General features: G+C 39.5%; 1 protein-coding gene across 1 annotated transcript in view; it reads right to left on the minus strand.

Annotated features, from left to right (window-relative positions):
• The window catches only part of METTL24 (methyltransferase like 24), a 103,843-nt gene that overhangs the window by 33,356 nt on the left and 46,503 nt on the right, over positions 1–23,984 (minus strand). Inside the window, exon 5 of the mRNA XM_049654162.1 lies at positions 21,086–21,314. Coding sequence (XP_049510119.1) covers positions 21,086–21,314 — 229 coding nt within the window. The remainder of the gene's footprint in view (positions 1–21,085; positions 21,315–23,984) is intronic.

The raw sequence follows: 23,984 nt of genomic DNA on the forward strand, positions 1-23,984 counted from the left end.
ATATTCTGTTAAGTGAAAAACAAAGGCAGATGAAGGTCTGGTTTCCAGTTCCTCATGTAGGAAGTTGGCAGCTGTGACACGACCCTACCGACAAGTAAAAAGCTGAACAGACCGAAAAATCAACACCTCTTGGATCCATAAGAGAGGACAACACAGGGCAGACCACAGCCCCCAAGATTAGAGAACAAGAGGTACAGAGAGAATACAGAAGTCCTGGCTTACCAGAGCAGAGTCTTGGGAATGCAGCAGCAGGCACGGGGGCCAGGGATGGAAAACCCGGACTCTAACTGACAACTTGCTGGAAGCTCGGTGTGGACAAGTCTGAGAGTGAAAAACTCCGAGGAGACCCAGTCATGGGTGGTCCCCACAGTATTGTGAGATTTACTCCTAGAAGCTTGACCATATTCCTGTGGTAAATAAACATCAGAGGAAAATCCCCTGAGGCTTCTGCAGGGGGAATCATTTTTTTAAATTTTTTAAAAATTTTTTTTAATGTTTATTTATTTTTGAGACAGAGACAGAGCATGAACAGGGGAGGGGCAGAAAGAGAGGGAGACACAGAATCTGAAATGGGCTCCAGACTCTGAGTTGTCAGCACAGAGCCCGACGCGGGGCTTGAACTCACGGACCGTGAGATCATGACCTGAGCCGAAGTTGGACGCTTAACCGACTGAGCCACCCAGGCACCCCAGGAATCATTTTTAAATATGGCAGAGCGCTCTGTTTTTCTTAACAAGGCCTGCCCTCAGGAGAGTGGCTAAGTGGAGTTTAACCTGCTGGGGTATTCTTAGAGCCTAACTAACCTGGGAGAAGGGAAAATATCCAACTCCAACCTACTCTAGCCCTCCTGTCCCACCTAAGGGAAGAGAAAAAAAAGTGACAGACTCTTGAGAAGTTCACAGTCCAGAGGTATATGCTCACTTAAAGACTGAGACTTGGGGCGCCTGGGTGGCGCAGTCGGTTAAGCGTCCGACTTCAGCCAGGTCACGATCTCACGGTCCGTGAGTTCGAGCCCCGCATCAGGCTCTGGGCTGATGGCTCGGAGCCTGGAGCCTGCTTCCGATTCTGTGTCTCCCTCTCTCTCTGCCCCTCCCCCGTTCATGCTCTGTCTCTCTGTCTCAAAAATAAATAATAAAAAAAAAAAAAAAAAAAAAGACTGAGACTTAATCATAGGACTATAGAACACCTCCCCTCTCCACACACCTTATCATCACATTACTAAAGGCCTATTTACAACAGTGCCTTTTATGCGATACATCTTGGCTAGCTATCGAGAAAAATTATGAGGCATACTAAAAGGCAAAAAAGCACAATTTAAAGAGACAGACCAGAATCAGTCATAGCAAGGATGTTGGAATTAACAGGCTGGGAATTTAAAACTATTATTCATATGCTAAGGGCTCTAATGAAAAGTAGACAGTATGCAAGAACAGACGGGCAATGTAAGCAGCGAGATGGAAATCCTAAGGAAGAATCCAAAAGAAGCTCTAGGGATCAAAAACACTGAAACTTTAGCCCTAATCCTCAATGGGCTTACTAGTAGACTGGACACAATTGAAAAAAAAATCTCTAAGCTGAAGGACGTATCAATTGAAATGTCTAAAACTGAAAAGCAAAGAGAACAAAGGCTTACAGATATAGAAAAAATCCTGAAAGAAGCCAAAGGAAAATAACTTCACTTATAGAGGAAGAAAGATAAGAATTACATCCTAGATCTCTTCAGAAACCATGCAATCAAGAAGACAGTGAGTATACTTTTTATGCAAAGAAAACAAAAATACTAATTCAAAAAGATATATGCACCCCTACATTTCTTGAAGGATTATTTACAATAACCAAAATATGGAATCAACCGAAGTGTTCATCCCATAGATGAAGGGATAAAAAGATGTGACACACACACACACACACACACACACACACACTGTGGAATATTAGTCAGAAAAATGGATGAGATCTTGCCATTTGCAACAACGTGGATAGATAGGCTAGAGGGCATTATGCTAAGTGAAATAAGTCAGAGAAAGATAAATGCCATATGAAAAAAAGAAATCTAAATCTGAAAAGCCTAAAATTAAAAGTCTAAATCCAAAAAGCAAAACAAATGAATAAGCAAACAAAAAGCAGAAACAGACCCATAAATATAGAAAACAAACGGATGGTTGCCAGGGTTGCGGGGAGGGCATGGGGTGATGGATAAAATGGGTGAAGGGGAGTGGAAGATACAGGCTTCCAATTATGGAATGAAGAGGTCACGGGAATGAAAGGCACAGCATAGGGGAGTATAGTTAATGATATTGTAATAGTGTTGTATGGCGACATATAGTAGCTACACTTGTGGTGAGCGTGGCATAACAAACAGATGTTGAATAACTATATTGCACATCTGAAACTAATGTAACATTGTGTGTCAGCTATACTCAAATAAAAAATTCTTTAATTAAAAAAAAGAGTGGAGTAAAATATTTAAAGCATTGAGAGAACCACTGACTCGAATTCTGTACTCTGCAAAATTATCCTTTAAAAATGAAAGAGAGGGGCGCCTGGGTGGCTCAGTCGGTTAGGCAGTCGACTTCAGCTCGGGTCATGATTTCGCGATCCACGAGTTCGAGCCCCGCGTCGGGCTCTGTGCTGACAGCTCAGAGCCTGGAGCCTGTTTCAGATTCTGTGTCTCCCTCTCTCTGACCCTCCCCCGTTCGTGCTCTGTCTCTCTCTGTCTCAAAAATAAATGAATGTTAAAAAAAATTTTAAAAAAATGAAAGAGAAATAATACTTCCTCAGACCAACAAAAATTGAAGGAATTTTTTTGCCAGGAGATCTGTCTTGCAAGAATTGGTAAAAGAAGTTCTTCAGAGAGAAGAAAACTAATAAAGGCCAGAAACTTGGATCTACATAAAATAAGAAAGAGCTTTGAAGAAGGAATAAGTGAAGGTAAAATAAAAACATATTTTTCTTCTTCTTTTTTTTTAATTAAAAAAAACTTGAGAGAGAGAGAGAGAGCACGTGTGTGTGCATGCAAGCTGGGGAGAGAAGCAGAGGGAAAGAAAAAGAGAATCCCAAGCAGGCTCCATGTTCAGTGTGGAGCCCAACAAGGAGCTTGATCACATGACCCTGGGATCGTGACCTGAGCTGAAACCAAGAATCAGATGCTCAAACTGACTGCGCCACCCAGGTGCCCCCATATTTTTCTTATCTAACAGATAACAGTGTGCTCAAAATAATCATACCAATGATGTATTTTATTGTGTATACATATGTAAATATCATATGCTTATATGTAAGTAGAATGAATGACAGCAATGATACAAAGGACTGGAGGGAGAAATTAGGGTGATTTGTTATAATACAGTACTCACACTATCCAGGAAGTGGTATAGTATTATTTGAAAGTGGACTCAGATTAACTATACATGTGTAATGCAAACTCTAGGGCAATCACTAAACCAAAGTTTAAAAAGAAGTATCATCAATATGCTAAAAAATAAGAGAAAGTGGAATCACATAAAACCTTCAGTTAAAACCACAAAAAGCAAAAAAAGAGTGGCAGACAAAAACAGAAACAAAGAACAAAGACAAGAAATAGAAAACAGTAATAAATATGGTAAATATTAATCCAACTGTATCATAATCAGTTTGAATGTCAATGGTCTAAATATATCAGTTAGAAGACAGAGACTGTCAGAATGGATCAAAAAACAACCCAAACTATATGCTATCTACAAGAAACCCACTTTAAATAGAAAGACACCTATAGAGTAAACGTAAGTGGACAGAGAAAAATATGCCATGCTAACACTAATCAAAAGAAAGTAAGAATAGCTATATTAATTTTGGACACAGCAGACTTCCAAGCAAGGAAAGTTATCAGGGGCGAAGAAAGGCATAACATAATGATAAAAGAGTCAATTCTCCACGAAGACATAACAATCCTTAACGTACATGTGCCTGACAACAGAGCATCAAACTACATGAGGGAAAAACTAACAGAATCACAAAGAGAAATAGAGGAATCCACTACCATAGTTGGAGACTTTAATACCTCTCTATCGGAAAGGGCAGATCCAGTAGGCAGAGAATCAGTAAGCGCATAACTGTACAACTCCATCAGTCAACTGGATATAATTGATATTTATAGAACACTTCATCCACCAATAGCAGATTACACATTCTTCTCAAGTTCACATTGAGCATTTACCAAGAGAGACCACATTCTGAGGCAAAAAACACACCTTAACAAATTTAAAAGAATAGAAATCACACAATGTCTTTTCTCAGATCACAGTGGAATTAAACTAGAAATCAATAACAGAATGATAGCTGGAAAAATCCCCAAATACTTGGAAATTAATAAGCAAACTTCTAATAACACAGGGATCAAAAAAGAAATCTCAAGAGAAGCTTTTTAAATATTTTGAACTAAATGAAAATGAAAACACAATTTATCAAAATTTGTGGAATGCAGAAAAAGGAAAAAAGAAAAAAATGTGGAATACTGTGTAAGTGAATGCTTAAAGTGAAATTTATATCATTGAATGCATATTTAGAGAAGAAAGATCTAATGTCAATAATCTAAGTTTCCTCCAAAAGAAACTAGAAAGAGAGCTAATTAAATCCAAAGTAAACAGAAGAAAAGAAGTAATAAGAATCAGATTAGAGATCAATGAAATTGAAAATAGGAAATCAATAGAGAAAATCAGTGAAACCAAAAGCTGGTTCTTTGAAAAGATCTATAAAATCAATAAGCCTCTAGTTGGGCTAGCTAAGCAAAAAAGGAAAACACAAATTACTAATATCAGAAACAAAAGAGAAGAAATCACTACAAATCCTAAGGACATTAAAAGGATAATAAAGGAATTCTATGAACAACTCTATGCCCACAAATTTAAAACTTATATGAAATGGGCCAATTTTTTGAAAGACAAAATCTGCCAACATTTACACAAGCAGAATCAGACTATCTGAATAGGCCTCTATTAAAGAAATTGAATTAATAATTAGTAACCTTCCAGTGTGGAGCCTGCTTGGGATTCTCTCTCTCCCTCTCTCTCTGCCCCTCTCCTGTGTGCTATAAATAAACAAATAGTTAAAAAATAATAATAATTAGTAACCTTCCAAAACAACACCAGGCCCAGAAGAGTTTACCAATTAATTCCACCAATCATTTATGGAAGAAATTATACCAATTCCCGACAATCTCTTTCAGGGGATAGAAGCAGAAGAAATACTTAAGTATAAGTCTAACAAAATATGTATAAGATCCACATGAGGAAAATCACAAAACTCTCATGAACAAAATAAAAGAAAAACTAAATAAATGGAAAGATAGTCCACGTTTATGGTTAGGGAAGACTCAACACCAAGATGTCAGTCCTTCCTAATTTGATATATAGATTCAGCACAATCCCAATCCAAATTCCAGCACATTACTTTATGGATATCAACAAACTTATTCTGAAGTTTATATGGAAAGACAAAAGACCCAGACCAGCCACTGCAATATCGAAGGAGAAAAACACAGCTGAAGACTGACAGTATCCAACTTCAAAACTTACTATAAAGCTATTGTCATCAAGACAGTTTGTTATTGGCAAAAGTATAGACAGATCAATGGAACAAAATAGAGAGCCTAGAAATACACCCACATATAAATAGAGTCAACTGATTTTTGACAAAGGAGCAAAGGACAGCATTGGAGGAAAACAGAATTTTTCAATGAATGGTGCTGAACATCCACATACAAAAAAAAAAAAAAAAAAAAAGAATCTGGACAGACATATCTCTCACAAGAACTAAAATTCAAAATGGAGGATAGACCTAAATGTAAAACACAAAACTATAAAACTCCTAGAAGATAACATAGGAGAATATCTAGATGACCTTGGATTTAACAGTGACTTTTTAGATAACACCAGAGGCACAATCCATGAAAGTAATAACTGATAGGCTGGACTTCATTCAAATGAAAAACTTCTGTGAAAGAAAACATCAAGAGGATGAAAAGACAAGATACAGACTAGGGAAAAAAAAGCATTTGCAAAAGACACATCTGGTAAAGGACTGTTATCCAAAATATACAAGGAACTCTTAAAATTCAACAATTAAAAAACCAACAGCCAGCTTTAAAAATGAGCCAAAGGACTGAACAGACACTTGCCAAAGAAGATATACAGATGGCAAATAAGCATATGAAAAGATCCTCCACATCATATGTCATCAGAGAAATAGAACTTAAAACAATGATGAGACACCACCATGCACCTATTAGAATGACCAAAATCTGGAATACCAGATGCTGGCAAGGATGAGGGGCAAGAGGAACTCTCATCATTGCTGGGAGGGATGCATACTGGGATGGTACAGTCACTTTGAAAGACAGTTGGAAGTTTCTTACAAAACTGAGCATACTCTTGCCATACGATCCCCAAAGTAATTGAATGTTCCCACATAAACCTGCATGTGGATGTTTATAGCAATTATATATGTAATTGCCAAAACATGGAAGCAACCAAGAGGTCCTTCAGTAGCTGAATACATAAATAAACTGTGGTACATCCAGACAATGGCATATTAGTCAAAGTTAAAAAGAAATGAGTTATCATGCCATGAAAAGACATGGAGGAAACAAATGCATATGACTAAAGAAGTGAATCTAAAAAGACCACATACTTTATCATTCAAACTGTATGGCAATCTGGAAAGGGCAAAACTGTGGAGACAGTAACAAGATCAGTGGTTGCCAGCAGTTTGGGGTGGCAGGAGGGGGAGGTCAATAGATGAGACAGAGGATTTTTAGGGCAGTGAAAATATTCCCTATGATATCATGATCATGGATACATGTCATTATACATTTGTCCACAGCCACAGAATGTACAACACCAAGAGTGAACTGTAACATAAACTATGAGCTTTGGGCAATTACAACGTGTCAATGTGGGTTCATCAATTGTAACAACTGTACCATTCTGGTGGGGGATGCTGATAATGGCGGATGCTGTGCATGCGTGGGGGCAGGGGTATATGGGAAATCTCTGCACCTTCCCCTCAGTTTTGCTGTGAACTTAAAACTGCTCTAAAAAATAAAGTCAATAACAAAAGGGAAATAATCACATAGCATACACAGTACGATCTCATTTTAATTTTGTTAAAATATATTTATCATAGTGAGAAAAAGTCTGAGAGACTTCATGTATTAATAGTAGTTATCTTAATGGTAGAATTACATGTGATTTCAATTTTCATCCTTTTACTTTCTGTGATCTCTATTATCTAAATTTTCTTCCTGGAACAAATAACATTTATATAATTAAAAATATTAAAAGGTTTGAAGAACAGCTTCATGGATGAGACAGCATTTTAAATAGATTTGAAAGGCAGGTGAGGGGCACCTGAATGGCTCAGTCAGTTAAGTGTCTACCTTCGACTTAGGTCATGATCTAATGGTTCATGGGTTCAAGCCCTGTGTCAGGCTCTGTGCTGACAGCTCAGAGCCTGGAGCCTGCTTCGGATTCTGTGTCTACCTTTCTCTCTGCCCCTCCCCTGCTCACTCGCTCGCTCTCTCTCTCAAAAATAAATAAAACATTAAAAACAAAAAAAAGAAAGAAAACTAGGTGAAATTTTTGTTTGCTCAGAAACAGAGAAAATATTAGTGATAAAAGGAATTGTGGCTGAAACTCTTTGGGGTGAGAAATTTTAGGCAAGTTGGAAGTAAAACTGTCTAGTTAAGTTAGAGAACCGAATACCTGTAGGGAAGCGGTAGAAAATAGGGAGGTTGGAAAACTGAACTGAGACCTTGCACATCAGCTGAGATGTTTATACTTAACACAGTAGGTAGCTCAGGAGAGAAACAATAAAGACAGAGGCAGGCAACAGCACTTCTTTCATTTAGGCAGAAAATTCTTATCCAGAATATTCTTGAGCGCTTAGTTTAGCCAACTGTTGGTATTATATTTGATATGTCTCCAAAAAGGAATCAAAATAATAATAATAAATAATAATAAATAAAAACAGGGTGTTTCAAAGATTGAGAAGTCAACCTAAAGAAAATACAATGTCATAAGGCAAATGTAATAGAAAGTATTATAGAGTCATTGCTATATAAAACACTTTCAAATACATCAATACTCACCACCCAAATGATTTCCCAAAAATTTACTCAAAAAGCTTGTGGCACTTTAAGTACTTATGCCCAGGGATGGACATGGGAACTCCAAGATTTCTACCAATGTCATGAAGCAGGTGGACTATTTGAAATTCACACCAATTATATTTATGACTATCATTGTAGAAAGATCGATCCTAAGGACATTGCAGTGGTGTCTGGACAGCAGATTCATACTGCTGTGTTCTACACGCTTCCATAATCCAATCCAGAATATGGATTCAGTTTAATGTTTTCTGGAGTAAATGGTTGACCAATTGGAGATTCCTCACTAATTACTAAGAAAGCAAAAGATCAAAATAATATACCAAATGGTCCATACCATAATATTCCATTCTAGGTATTTTAATATTCGTCTAAAACATTTCATATCAATCCAACTTAATAACTATTTAACAAACAGCTCCCATCTGGGAAGCAGCTGGCCAGGCACTCTTCTAGGCCCTTACAGGCCTTTTTGTCTTTAATCCCAATGGTTTTTCTCAGAAGGGATTATCATCCCCATTTGACAGAAAAATAATACATGGCTCAGAGGGCTTAATTTACCCTCTGAGGTGAATAAGAGGGCTTATACACACAACTAACAGGAGATTAAGCTAACGCTAGGGTGTTTTTGGATGAGAGCTAGCGACCCTTCCCCTGGACAACATGGCCCAGTATTTGCCACCTGCCTCCAGAGCACCGTTCTGAAAATGTCATCAACAGTGTGTTCCTGGGCCAGTACCATGACCAGAGCAACTGACAGAAACCTCAGGACTCATTTCAGACAGATAACTGGATTTCTCTAGCTTATCAGAATAACAATGCGGTGGCAAACAGCAAAACCAATAAAAATTTCTAAGGAAAGAGCTGTGCCAAATATTTTTGTGGCCAGCCTCTATGCCTCCATTGCCAACAAAACTGTTTTTAAATTGGGTAGAATAATAACTATGTCTTTCATTGGGTTGGGGATCAGGTTAACAGATTGCTTTCATAAAACCAGAAACAAGAAATTTAAGTCTATGAATATAATGCCTTATACATTTTAAATATCTGAAATTCCCTTTAAAAAAAATCTCAAGAATTAAATTGCAATTTAAGATATCTATAAATAGCATGGAATTGAGCAAAATGCTACTGATTTAAGCCAAATGAGAAAATGAGCAAGAGGCCCTTTTGCTATCTTTATAGAACAAAATTCTTTAGGGACTAGAGGCAGTGTTCTAAGAATAGAAAGAACATTTTCTCCCTGAATATCCCCACCGTTCCCTAACTTCACTACACTTCCATCCTACATCTGCAGGCAGCTTTCTTTTTTTCTCCCCCAAAGAAAAGGCAGAAACATATCTGGTGGAAATATCTCAACATCTCTGGATATTAGATGAGATACAGAATAAGAAACACTACTGGAAAATACTTTCCATACTCTCGCCGGAGATCAATAGACGCAACCAAGGAAAAGCTAGTAATCTATTAAACTCTCTTGCTGCCCTCCTATGCCATTCCTGCAGCACAGAGGGGAGCTGAATATCAGGAAACAAACAAAGGAAAGGGGTCTAACCACCAAGGGTCTGAATGGCTCATTCACCCACCCACCAAACATTCATCAAGTCCCCACTATGGACTAGGCATCAGGAATACAAAAATAAATGGCATATTAGATGGATTTCTCTATTAAATACTGCCATAGCACATCATACTTCTTTGTAGCACTCTTTACAGGATCACATTTCTGTTTTTTAGTTACATGTTAAATCTTTTTTTTTAAGTTTATTTATTTTGAGAGGGAGAGAGTCTCAGAGAGAGAGAGAGAGAGAGCGCATGAGGGGGGGCAGAGAGAGAGAGAGAGAGACAGAATCCCAAGCAGGGTCCATGCCATCAGCCAAGAGCCCAATGTGGGGCTCGAACTCATGAACTGCAAGATCATGACCCAAGCTGAGATCAGGAGTCGGACACTTAACCAACTAAGCTACCCAGGCGCCCCGCTACATGTTAAATCTGAAGAGACTTGTTTATGGGAATGTTAAATGGTACAGCTACTATGAAAAACTGTATGTCAGGTTCTCAAAAAATTAAAAATAGATTCCCATAGGATGCAGCAATTTCATTTCTGGGTATATATCCAAAACAACAGAAAGCAGGGTCTTGAAAAGATATTTGCAAACCCACACTCACAGAAGCGTTACTCACAATAGGCAAAAGGTAGAAACAACCCAATGGTCCACTGACACATGCAAGGGAATATTATTCAGACTTAAAAAGCACGGAAAACCTGAAACATGCAACAACGTGGATGAACCTTGAGGACATTATGCTGAGTGCAATAGGCCAGTCACAAAAGCCATATACTGTATGATTTCACTTATATGAGGTACCTAGAAGCATCAAATCCATTGAAACAGAAAATAAAGTGGTGGTTGCCAAGGGCTGCAGGAGGGAGGGAATTAGTGTTTAGTGGGAATAGACTTTCAGTTTTGCAAGATGAAAATGTTCTAGAGATTGGATGCACAACAATGTGAATATGCTGATGGTTCCTGCTTTACAGTGGTTTCACTCAGGACTTTTCGAGTTTACCATGGTGCAAAAGCGATACGCGTTCAGTAGAAACCATACTTCGTGTTTTAATTTTGATCTTTTCCCTGGCTAGCAATATGTAGTATGACCCTTTCTCCAGCACGCAGTCAGCCACGCGATCACAAGGGTCAACAACCCATACGCTTACAACCATTCTGTATCTATACAACGATTCTGTTTTTCACTTTCTGCATTCAATAAATTACGTGAGATATTCAGTACTTTATTATAAAATAGGTTTTGTGTTAGGTGATTTTGCCCAACTGTAGGTTAATGTAAGTGTTCTGAGCACACTTAAGGTAGGCTAGGCTAAGCTATGATGTTTAGTAGGTGTGTTAAATGCGCGTTCAACTTATGACAGTTTCAGTTTACAAAGGGTTTATCAGGACATAACCCCATCTCAAGTAGAGGAAGATCTGTACTTACTATCCACTTGAAAACGGTTCAGATGGTAAATTTTATGTTATGTGTACTTTACCACACTTTAACATTTTTTCTAATTTCATAAAGAGTTTTTCCCCTGTAGTTTCATTATTTAAGCACCATACTTGCATATGGAAGATGCTTAATAAGTCTTTATTGAATGGACAGATGACAAGGGAGGAATGGATGGACGGATGAATGGACTGGACAGACAGATGGGAATATGAACAGAGGTGCAACATCAACCAATAATTAGTACGCCCTGTGAACATAGAGAAATGGACCCTGTGACTATGAAGAAGGGAAGAATTGTGGTTATGTTTGATTTTGATATATTTGCCATATAGAACTACTTTGTGTTATCTACCAAAGGCACAAAAAAAATTACCAGAAATTTAATTCTTTCTAGTTGAATAATTCTATTTTTTTCTCTTACTTCTCTTCACTACAGTATAATCTGTTGTCTGGCCTAGATGAAATCAAAAGAGAAAGATCCATTTCCTGTCACCTTTGCTCCTTCCGGCACCTCTTTTAATCCAAAAGGGTAATGTGAAATAAAGCTTACGCTCAACACCACAGAAGACGAGAGCAGATGATAAGTTGCTTGCCCATAAGTTATTAATCAGCTATCCTCCAGGGCTTAGTGTTATAAAGCGGTGTCGTGTAATAAACAGGAGGCAAAAAGGATAATCTCCATTTTCTGACTCTGGAGTGCAGGCATGTGCTATAAAACTAAATTGACATCTGTTAGCAGGCTCGTCACATGGATGGTTTTTTTCCTGCAGAATCTGGAATAAATTAAAGCTTAAAATAAACCTTGGAACAGAGAGGCCGCTTTACATAATTCCTTCTAATGGTGTGCTGATTTTAAAGAGAAGTTCTTGTAAGAAATGTTTCATTATCATTTTAATTGCAAAACTGTTGAATGCCACTCCATGCTGGGAAATTAGTGTTTTTATAAGGTCCTTATGTTTTTAACTAAAAAGTGGCAAGTGAAACCTTCCTTTCCTTATATTTTCACTGGCTGGAAAAGAAATCAAGTTTTACCTCCACATAAAACTATGCCCACTTTTCCCCCAAGCACCTGGAACCTGTTTTCATGGGGGGGTTGGTTATGCATGGGACTTCAGAGAACCGGCATGGCTGAGCTCCCCAGGCAGAAATGGCTGGCCAGGATGGGACCTCACAGGGTTTGCTCAAGAATACATACCTTCAGGGGCGCCTGGGTGGCTCGGTCGGTTAAGCGTCCGACTTCGGCTCAGGTCATGATCTCACAGTTCGTGTGTTCGAGCCCCGCGTCAGGCTCTGTGCTGACAGCTCAGAGCCTGGAGCCTGCTTCACATTCTGTGTCTCCCTCTCTCTCTGCCCCTTCCCTGCTCATGCTGTGTCTCTCTGTCTCAAAAATAAATAAACATTAAAAAAAAATTTAAAGAATACACACCCTCTGAGGATTCACTAATATGATAACAAGTTCTGGGGCCTCTTACTGCCAAAAAGCATTAAGCACTTTTTAACACATATAAAATAACTGGCAGAGTGTCATGACCCGGCGAAACCGAGCTGTGCAATGCTAAACATAACATTCTTCTATCGAACCACAATCTCCTTTATGGAAGGGAGTCACACAGAGGGAAACCTTTGTGGACACCTGAAGCTAAGAACCCCTCTGCTTCCTCAGGATCCATTTGGTTCTCCTTCCCAAAACTTTGTCAAAATGGCAGAATTCTCAAGTACGCCCGCCCTGGGACACAGCAGTGAAGAAAAACAAATGCCATTCACTGGAGCCTAATGTCCTCTGTGTGTGAAATCATCCCCTTTATGTAATAATACTGGACCCCTTTGAAAATCTCAAAGAAGCGACAATCAGTCAAAATGCTCTGTTTTATGTAAAATCACAATTCTAGGCTCATGAAAATACTCCATTCATTTCTCTCACCAACATGAGTTTATTTGCCTGCACAACCTTCCTAAATGGCAGGGGTCACATCACACACCTTATAATAGGGAAAACTGAGGCACAAAGAAGAAAGGAACTTGGTGAAGAGACAGAGAAGGAGGCCACAGAAGCTTACAGGCACTCAACCTCCTGCTGCTTCTTCTTCTTTTTTTCTTTTAATATAATTTATTGTCAAATTGGCTTCCATACAATACCCAGTGCTCATCCCAACAAGTGCTCTCCTCACTGCCCATCACCCACTTTCCCCTCTCTCCCACCCCCTATCAACCCTGTTTGTTCTCTGTATTTAAGAGTCTCTTATGGTTTGCCTGTCCTTCCCTCTCTGTTTGTAACTATTTTTTTCCCCTTCCCTTCCCCCATGGTCTTCTGTTAAGTTTCTCAAGATCTACATATGAGTGAAAATACATGATACCTGTCTTTCTCTGACTTATTTCACTTAGCATAATACCTTCCAGTTCCATCCACGTTGCTGCAAATGGCAAGATTTCATTCTTTCTCATTGCCAAGTAGTATTCCATTGTATATAAAAACCATATCTTCTTTATCCATCCATCAGTTGATGGACATTTAGGCTCTTTCCGTAATTTGGCTATTGTTGAGAGTGCTGCTATAAACATTGGGGTACAAGTGCCCCTATGTATCAGCATTCCTGTATCCCTTGGGTAAATTCCTAGCAGTGCTACTGCTGGGTCATAGGGTAGTTCTATTTTTAATTTTTTGAGGAATCTCCACAGTGTTTTCCAGAGTGGCTGCACCAGTTTGCAGTCCCACCAACAGTGCAAGAGGGTTCCCATTTCTTCACATCCTCGCCAGCATCTATAGTTTCCTGATTTATTTTAGCCACTCTGACCGGTGTGAGGTGGTATCTCAGTGTGGCTTTGATTTGTATTTCCCTGATGATAAATGACATTGAGCATCGTTTCATGTGTCTGTTGGCCATCTGGATGTCTTCTTTGGAAAAGTATTTATGTCTTCTGCCCATTTCTTCACTGGGTTATTTGTTTTTCAGGAGTTGGGCGAGTTCTTTATAGATTTTGGATACTAGTCCTTTTATATGCAGCAGGGGAAGGGGGATCTGCAAATGGAAGGCTCAGCCACTGAAGTCCTCTCTACACATTGACACTCCTCACAGGGTGATCTTCATATTACCTGGGTCAGAGTTAGGTGGGGGTTGGTTAAAAATGCAGGTTCTCGAACACTGCTTGGCAATAAAAGGAATAAAAATACTGACATCCACAACATGGATGAATCTCAAAAGGCCAGACAAGACAAGGAAACTCTGCAAAGACCCCAGCAGTCAAGTAACCCACTGAACTCCATGTGACCCTGCGTCTCTCCTACTCAGGAGTAGCTTCCTTAGAAGCAGAGCTGGAGCTAGAATTCTAGACCAGCCCTATCCAACAGAACTATGATGCAAGCCATGTCGGTAAACCACAGTTTTAAGAACTAAACCAGGTGTAGCATTAACTTTAATAAACCACCTGATTTAACACCCCCCCCCCCACCAAAAATGCAGGTTCTCTGGCTCCATGCCATACCAGCTGAGAATCTCTAAGGTTGGCTCTGGGTTCGACAGTTTAATCAAGGTCCCTGGGTGATCAGATTCTTTGCTTGTGCTGTTATTTTTGGTTTGTTTTCCAGTGTTCCCAATTCTAACACTGAGATCTGAGAACCACTCAGTTGTACAGGTGGGAGTGGGTCTCTGGATTCCAGAGCACGGTTCACACACAACCTTGCCAGTCATGGCTTCTGCCCAAGGAAAACACATCAAAGAAAAAACAAACCAGGGGTAAATCCACATGTACCTAGCTCATTCTTCAAAACAGGCTTTATAATCTATATGCTAGCTAAATACTGAATGGTTTGAAAATCACTAAGGGCCCGGAAATTTGCCTCACAGCAAATCTCACCATTATAGATGAGTGAAAAGGGTAAAAAGCCGACACTCATTTCCTGCATATTGAGTGCAGAAGTTCTCAACCCACGTTCTCACAATGGCTCATCCTTTGGGACCACTACAGGTTGATGGAGACAGAAAGATGTGTCTGCATTTCAAATTGCAATTCAGGAATGTAACTGACTCATTACTCCTAAATTGCTACTGGCTTATTTCACAGACACATAGCCTTGTCATGATTAAATAGCAATTCTGCAAGACGAAGTTGCCTTCGAATACACAGAAAGATACACACCTCTCTTTGAAAAAGGAGTATCAACAAGTCTAAACAGAAGATTGCACCAGGCCCTAAAAGAATCACCTGGACTTCTACCTTTACCATAGTATATCTTGTTTCCATGGCATTTCCCACCCAAATGTTCTTCTGAAACATCGGTGGCTAAGGCCTCTGGATGCTCTAACTGCTGCTTATTAATTCTGCAGTAGGCTGTGTGAAAAGATAAAGCATTCAAACTTTGATACTCTGCATCTTATTTAGGACGGTACTAGGTAGAAAGTCAGATCAAGTATCATGTATTTCCTGAGCACTTCACTAGATGGTTGGAATGGGATCCCACATGAGTCCCACTCTTAAGCCATATACTGCTTAGTTAGGAACACACGTCTGAGATGCAGGGGTCCAGCTGGAGGCTTAACCATTAGTCATCTAGAACTCGGGCATGTCTGGGCCTTGAACTGGTGTGGGAGACCACTAGGAGACTTTTTTTTTTTAATGTTTATTTTGAGAGAGAGAGAGAGAGAGAGAGAGAGAGAGAATGGAGGAGGGGCAGAGAGCGAGAGAGAGGGAATCCCAAGCACAGAGCCTGACGAAGGGCTCCATCCCAGGAGCTCCAAGATCGTGACCTGTGCCAAAATCAAGAGTTGGAAGCTCACCAGACTGAGCCACCCAGGCACCCAATGAGACATTTTTACAGAAGAGCTTCCCTCCTGCGAGAAACAAATTTGTTCCAAGAAAACAGCAAGTCCAATACAGAAATGTGGTGCATAGGCTGGCATGGGAACGGGAAAATGATCTGGAGCACAGCACAGCATCTGTGCCTCATGCCACCCTTGGCAGAGACTCGGGCTGAGAGTGGAGGGCATCAGAACACAAAGTGGCCCAGGGCTGGGCTTCCAGGGGGGAAATCAACCGCTAGTAAATATCCTCTGCCAACAGGCCTTGCTAGTCACTGTATGGTCCCCAACCAGCAGCCTCAGCAGGGCCAGGTAGCTTGCTAGGAGTGCAGAATCTTGGGTCCCACCCCAGAATTAGGAATTAACATCTGCATTTTAGTTAGATCCCCAGATGATTCACATACACAGTAAATATGAGCGAGAATGGCATGGGATAGGATTTGGGTCAGTACAAATAAGTACTTCAAACTCTTTTGTTTGTTAGGTATTTTTAGTATGCTTCAGAAAACTAAGCCAGTTTACTCGTGAGTTCCACGGATATTATTTATTTCTCCAGATAATTCTAAGAAAGCTGACGTGCCTCCTTCCTTCTTCCCTAAGGGGAAGATGCACCCCTCCCCCACGCCAAACACAAACCAAAAGGAGAAAATTATAAGAGAGAGAGAGAGAACACAAAGGAAACTAAAACTGTATCAAAAAAGACAGGAATGTGGAATGACATTTCACATAAATATTTATCAAAAAAGAAAACAAAACAAAACAAAAAACTGGCACGGCAGAACTAATAGCAGACAAAATAGAATTTCAGGTAAAGAAAATTTCTGGGAATGAAAAGTGACATAATATACACGTGGAGCCGAATCTTCTTCCTGAATCTATCGTCTTCCATTGCCAGCAGCAAAGCAGGAGTATTATTCCCAAGACGCATTCCACTCTAGGCCAGTATCAACATCTTGTTTATATTTGCCGATTCGATAAGCAAAAGGAAAGGGAATCTTTCTGTAGTTCAATTTCAAAGTCCAGGTTCGCCCCAGCACAGCGGGGATCACACAACAGAGCTGACTTCTTGTGATCCCTGGGGAGCCGGAGGGGTAAGGGGTGGAGGGCCGGGAAGCAGGCCCCGCCCCCTCCAGTGAGGGTACCTGCGGCCACTCAGCCCAAGACAGCGGCCCCACCCACCAGGGGAGGACCCGCGCCCGCACCCGCACTGAGCAGGCATCGGTCAGCTCCACCCGGTCCCTCTGACCCGCAGCCCAAGGTCCCATGCTCCACTTCTGCTCTGTATTAATTCTCAGCAGCTTATTTAATTTATCTACAGTACAGTGTTTTCTTTCTACACAATCGCCAGCAAAGCTGTTCAGCGCCCCAGGGCAGTAGACAGAAACAGTTCTCTACCACCACGTCTGAAGAACCAATTGCCCTTCAGTGTCACACAGAGCTTTCATTAAAAACTCTGGAGTGGAATTAGGTGCAGTTAGCAACTTCCAGGGAAATCTGATATATTTTCCCTTTAAACACAGAAAGAAAGAAAACAGAAATGTTTTCTATAGAGTTTTGTAAAAACTTACTGAAATTGTTTTAAAAAATCCTTTGAATTTAAATCATCATTTTTCAATTGTACTGTCTTCTCTGATGTACTTCTCAAAAACAATCCATCCAGGTAGTGCCATTGTCCCTATTACACTCGCGATCAAAATGAGCACCAGAGTGGTTAAACGACTTGCCCATTGCCGAAAATCACCACCAGGAGAACCAGCGCTTCAAATGTAAATTACTGAGCTTCCAGAGTCAAAGTCTAAGGCAGTCCTGTTATTCATATTATCATCAGCATGGCTAAGACTGAAAGTAGTAACTTCTCTTTCATCAGCCTGGATCATTTAGTATGCTCTGTGTCATAGAGACTTTAGGAAAAAAGCACACGTTACAATCAATATGAGCAGAAATTTCAGATTCGATATTTCTAGTCCCATCCTGGAAAAATTCTTATGCATAGTTACAGCAACAAGTACATCAGCAAGGAGAAAACAGTTCATCGCTAATAATACTGGATCCAGGTGCTATTATGGCTTATGGTTCACATGGTTTTGCTGCTGCTGCTGCTCTCACCTGATGCTTCAAAAGGGCTTTGATTTACAGTTTGAAATTAAAATTACCAAAGGGTTTTAAAAGCACTACAAAAGCCACATGCATCTTTCTGTCACCATGTCAGGGGATTGCCTTTCCTTTTTGCCTGAGGGGCTGGAGTCTAGGTATGGATAAAGAGAAGAAGAAAAATCACAGCTTAACATGGAGAACATCGCCAAACTATGTAAAATAGTTTAGCATCGTGAAGTGAAAACAAAACAACCAAAAACCCTCTGGTTTCTAAAATAACTTGCAGAAAAAAATGACTGAAGAAGGCAAGGCTCATGCACATATTTCAGTGTGTGTGTGTGTGTGTGTGTGTGTGTGTGTGTGTGTGTTTTCTATTTGCTTTCCTGCCAGAGCCACATCCTATTGACCAGTGTCTGTACACATGCAGAAAAATGAAAACAGACTTTGCTTGCTGCAGGCCAGAAATGCAGTTTCCTTTTATCTGGCACCGCATAGCTTTTAGAGGCATGTTTCTAATGGAAGCAATCAGTCACCAGTGGGTTTCATTTTTCTTGCTTTGTTTTAAAGCATTCAAATACACACACACACACACACACACACACACACACACACCTATGAAAGTGTATCAGTATCTTTTCAATTCCTCAATAAGGAATTTTTAAAGCAGCAAATACATACCTGGCAATTCTGAGCCAGATCACTTTCATGGGGTTTTTTTCCCCAAATTTTTTATTGTGGCAAAATACACATAACATAACATAAAACTTACCATCTTAACCATTTTTAGGTTTTAAAATGTTTTAAATAGGGGTGGCTGGGTGGCTCAGCCAGTTGAGAATCCGACTTCGGCTCAGGTCATGATCTCGCAGTGCGTGAGTTTGAGCCCTGCGTCTGGCTCTGTGCTGACAGCTCAGAGCCTGGAGCCTGCTTCTGATTCTGTGTCTCCCTCTCTCCCACCCCCCTCCCCAGCTCAGACTCTGTCTCTCTCGCTCTCTCAAAAATAAAAAAAAAATTAATTTTTTTAATGTTTTTAAATAAGTACTTATCAGAATATTTTTCATTTAATAATGCTTTAATGTTAATTTTTTTAAAAAAAATAAGTAGCCTTAGGAATATAAAAAATCCTTTGGAACATTTATCCTTTTTAGGTACCACTATATATATTTCCACTGTCTTAGGAGCAGTGTAAAAGACTGTACGCTTCATCAGCAGCCTAAAGGTTTGCCCACTGCAGCTCCTAGGCAGTTAAACAAACACAATTCGGGTGCATACCTGGTTATCTGAAAACACACTTTTCATAGGAAACGTGGCTTAGATAAATTATATCCACATGTCATTTTTCAAAGCCCTATTTTATCCTCACATTTACCAAATCGTTTGCTACTATATTAGCGAAAAAAAGCAGTCTCTATTCAGTCTTTAAAGAGTGAGGGTAGACAGGGCCAAGGTGCACAGAACATCATGGTAGAGCAACAAGAGTCCCAAATGAACACAAAGAATCTGTAGTTAGCTCTTTGAATATCCGAGAGCTGACACATTAGAGATTCAAGCCTGTAATTTTCAGCTGCCAAAAAACAGGTCTTTGAAGGTAACAGGTAGCAAAAAGAAAATAAAGTGCTGAAAAATGCTCTCACATCAGTTTCTGTTTAGAGATTTGTACCCGCTCCCCCCAACTCCTATATATGTTTCATTTAGGCTCCTAATTATTAAATGCTAGTGACCGTCAATGGCAGAGCAAAATACAAACCAACAGTTAATCACATGTCAAAAGAGCGGCAAATTCTTTGAAATCGTTCTTGAAGAAGCTCCAGCTGTCCAATTAAAGGGAAGTTGTGTGTGTGTGCGCGCGCGCGTGTGTGTGTGTGTGTGTGTGTGTGTTTTAAGAAGGAGGAGGAGGAAGTGGAGCAAGAGGGAGCGGAGAAGAAAAAGAACAACGCAGAGGATAAGCCCTTTTGTTAAAGATCAAGGAGCCAACTCAAGTTTAAAATTAAGTTCCATGTACATTGGTTTTCAGAGGCACCCATGTTGGCATGTTCCAAACCACATGCCATCTCTGGCTGAGAACGTGAAGGCAAAGTAGGCCGAGCCCAGGCAGGTTAGCAAACAAACGCAAGCCAAGCACACTCAGGAGAATTATCTAGTATTTGCCTACAGAATGCAATTGGCTCAGGTCTACACTAAAAAATCTCTTTCCAGGAACACAGTTCAAAGATTGAGTTTCCTCTTGCTATCCGTTCACAAAATACTTGTAGGGATTTGACATACTTTTGACACAATTATATCAGTTGCAACACACATAATGTCCATTCAATTTTACAAAGTTCATTTTAATCAAAGATATACATTTTTTTTCTGGCCTTTAAGAGCCTAGAAACCCAAAATAGTTGTTAAAACAGTGAGAAACATGATACATGAGCAATCTCTTATCAAACAAAAACCTGGCTCTGATTACTTTTTGTATTTGAGGCCGACATAAGTAGTTTGCTCTGTCTGAACACTTTAAATCAATTGCCAAATGAAAATGGGACTCTTGAACCTACGCCAGAAGTAGGTTTCTTAGCTCCTTGCCCAGTCTTGGCCAAAACCCTAGCACTACTCAACAGCGACTACAATCTACAAATCAACTTAAGATCTCTGTCCTTGCCAAAACTTCATGTCTACAGAGCTGATGCTATAAATAATGGTGGGTGAACATCAGTAAAACTGAAACTGGATCCTCAACTATCCAATTCTTGGTTTGCATTTTTTTTTAATTTATTTTTTTTTAATTTTTTTTTTAACATTTATTTATTTTTGAGACAGAGAGAGAGCATGAACAGGGGAGGGTCAGAGAAAGAGGGAGACACAGAATCTGAAACAGGCTCCAGGCTCTGAGCAGTCAGCACAGAGCCCGAGGCAGGGCTGGAACCCATGGACCGCGAGATCATGACCTGAGCCGAAGTCGGATGCTTAACCGACTGAGCCACCCAGGTGCCCCGGTTTGCATTTTTTAAAGTTTACGAGTTTGTTCACTTTACCTAATTATAAAATCAAATGAAAAAAATCTCACCTTGTGATGCCCAAATTCATTCAAAATGGTTCCCAGTTTCCTGGTGTTGCTGTGCAGTTTGGGGGCAGCAACAGCTGGATGGGGGTCCCGCCAGTCAATGGACAAGCGGTGATGCCAAAGGCGCGGACTCTCCAGAATATGAGCTGATTTAACACTAGGATCAAAACGATGTACTTCACATCCATTGTTGGCCATGCTAACCTCAAATTGGGTATCATCATTCCCCAGCCTATAAAGAAAGAGCGTGGAAATCAATAACAACACAAATATAATGAAGCAAAAGTGCTAGATTGATAAAATGACAATTCTAAGGACAATTTTCTTATTCATATCAAGCTTTCTCCTGTTTTAACACATGGCTAACTGTACACATTCAATAAACCTGCTTCCATCACAAAAAGCATTATAGCTAAAAGCTTCTGGATAAAAAGCAAGCAGAGAAATTATCTGCTAAATGCAGACCAGAGAATCACATGTTCAAACGTGTAGAGACATAGCAAATTAATTTTTTTAAGATGTAAACCATAGTAGCAATGAAACAAGTCTATCCAGTAATCTTAAGAGCTTTTCTCAGAATACATCAAAAATAGAAGCTCCAGGATCAGTTCCCTTAGGGAGAGGTGCAGTGTACTAATGAGGTAATTTGTCTCCATTCTAATGGCCATGATGCATGCAGCCTGACTTAAAGACAATATCTGTTGTCTTAGAAGTGGAAATGCATTTTAAAATAGTACAGCTAAAGAAGAGGCAAATATGTGCGGTTCTACTGGATCCAGTACTCAAGAAGTAGAAGAGACACCTCACCTAAATTCACATCAACAGGAGGAAGAAATTATGAATTGTACTTAAGTATCCACTTTGTAGCACGTCATGTGAAACATTCATATACTTACACATTTTTAATTTACTCAGACATATTCCTTATTTGGTGGAGTAATATTCATCACTTTGATTAAAGCATCAGCTTGGATGAAAAACATGAAATTAAATGAAAGACAATTTTTTTAATGGTGCTTATGGCTTCTTTGCTCAAAATACTATAATTAGATATGGTTTAAGATACCAAAATCTCAAAGGGTATCTATAAGACATTGGCCAAACCTGAACCCAGTGCAGAAATGCTTCATTCTCTTAGACTCCGGTATCGCAGACATTTCATAATTTGGACATGTACAAGCTCATTGGCTAACAATTATTTACCTGGCATTAGGCAATTAAAATAAGCCTTCAGTACAGAGATCCTCCCTCCACCTAGACTTTCTTACGACTCTTATTTGCCTTGTTCTTTCCCTTCACTCCTACTACACTGCTTTTGCCCTCACTGGACGCATGGCATGTCAACCCTCTGCTGTTTCTCAGCTACAATTCTCTCTCCCCTTGTGGCTAGAAGATGTAGCACCCTTCAAAACTATATCACTCCTTTTACCTGAGAGATTCTGTTTCCTAATTTTTACGTCCTACTGAACCTACTCAACTCAGACGGCAGACTGACTGAATGACTGGCTCTAATTCTGTCCCCCTTCATCCACACTACTGCCATGCTGTGCTCATCATGAGCAGAGCGTCCTTTCTTGCCCCTTGATTTTCTGGCTTGATTAGGTGATTTACTTTGTGGAAGGAAGTGACAGTATGCCAGTCCCAAGCCGAGGTTTTAAGTACTTCTGTCCACTCTCGTGGACATCCTCATACCACCCTCATGATGAAAACATACCCTAGATAACTTGCCAGGCTCAGGAAAATAAGAAACATGAGAGGCAGTGGTACCCCAGCGAAGTTGCCAAATTTCTATGAAAAGCAGCACTTCCCTTAGCCACCACACCTTGAAGTAAAGTCTCCCAGCTGAGCCCAGCCTCCGTCAATGGAAGCCCGCTGATTTGTAGACATATAAGCAAGAATAAATAATGGTTTTAAGCTACTGAATTTTAGAGTGATTTGTTACACAGCAACAGCTAACATATAAACCTGCCATGAAATATAAATCCAAGAGTTGAGCAAAAACTACAAAGCATTTTTTTTAGTAGACAGCTTTCTATATCTATCAGAATGTTGCCACATTCACCTGCCCCAAGAGATTTTTCACTTAACTGAATATGTTGAAACTGAGATGAGCAAACCAGTGTTACTATGGGTCATCCAATGGAAAATGGCAATACTGTAGCTTTACTAGGAGAACACTATGTCAACAAAGTACTCATTAAATACAATTTATATGTAAACTTTCTAGAGTAGAGAAATTTGAATAATTTCTTTCTAAGTGAATTTTCAAAATATTATTTTCAAGGAAACATTCTCTACTCTAAAACATGTATTTTAATTAAGACTTCAAAAACTTTTAGGGATTAAATTAACCACATACAGTTCTGTAACTAACTTTTTTAGTAAGGCACTTTATTACATATTGATGTTTTCAATTTAAACAAAAAATTTTGTAATGAAAAAATAACAAAGACACATAGGAAGAGTTCAAGGAAATAGATAAAATAAAAAGGAAGTTTTCTACCCTTAGAAATTTTGGCCACTAATTTCCAGAGGTAATCACAGTTAGTAATTTTTGTGTATCTTTCCAGAAATTCTCTAGATATGTACAAGTGTTCTTTATTAGAGATATCATAAGTACACACATACATATTTAAGTTAATCATCAAATAGTGAGGAACTATTTTGTAGGCACTGAATAAAATGAAACTACTGAATTTGTAATTTTGGGGTTAACTTATATTACTTTTAGTAAATAAAATACACTTAATACACAAGTGTACTATACTGGAAAGTAATAAGCTGCATTAATTTAATCAATGTCTATAATTCTTACTTCCATTTATTCAAAATGGTACTTCCTCAAGCTTAGTTTAAATTAGCCAAGTTTGTGGTAGGTGTAAAAAGCGACAGGAAAGGCAAA

Source organism: Panthera uncia (genome assembly GCF_023721935.1).
Source record: "Panthera uncia isolate 11264 chromosome B2 unlocalized genomic scaffold, Puncia_PCG_1.0 HiC_scaffold_24, whole genome shotgun sequence".
NCBI lineage: Eukaryota > Metazoa > Chordata > Mammalia > Carnivora > Felidae > Panthera > Panthera uncia.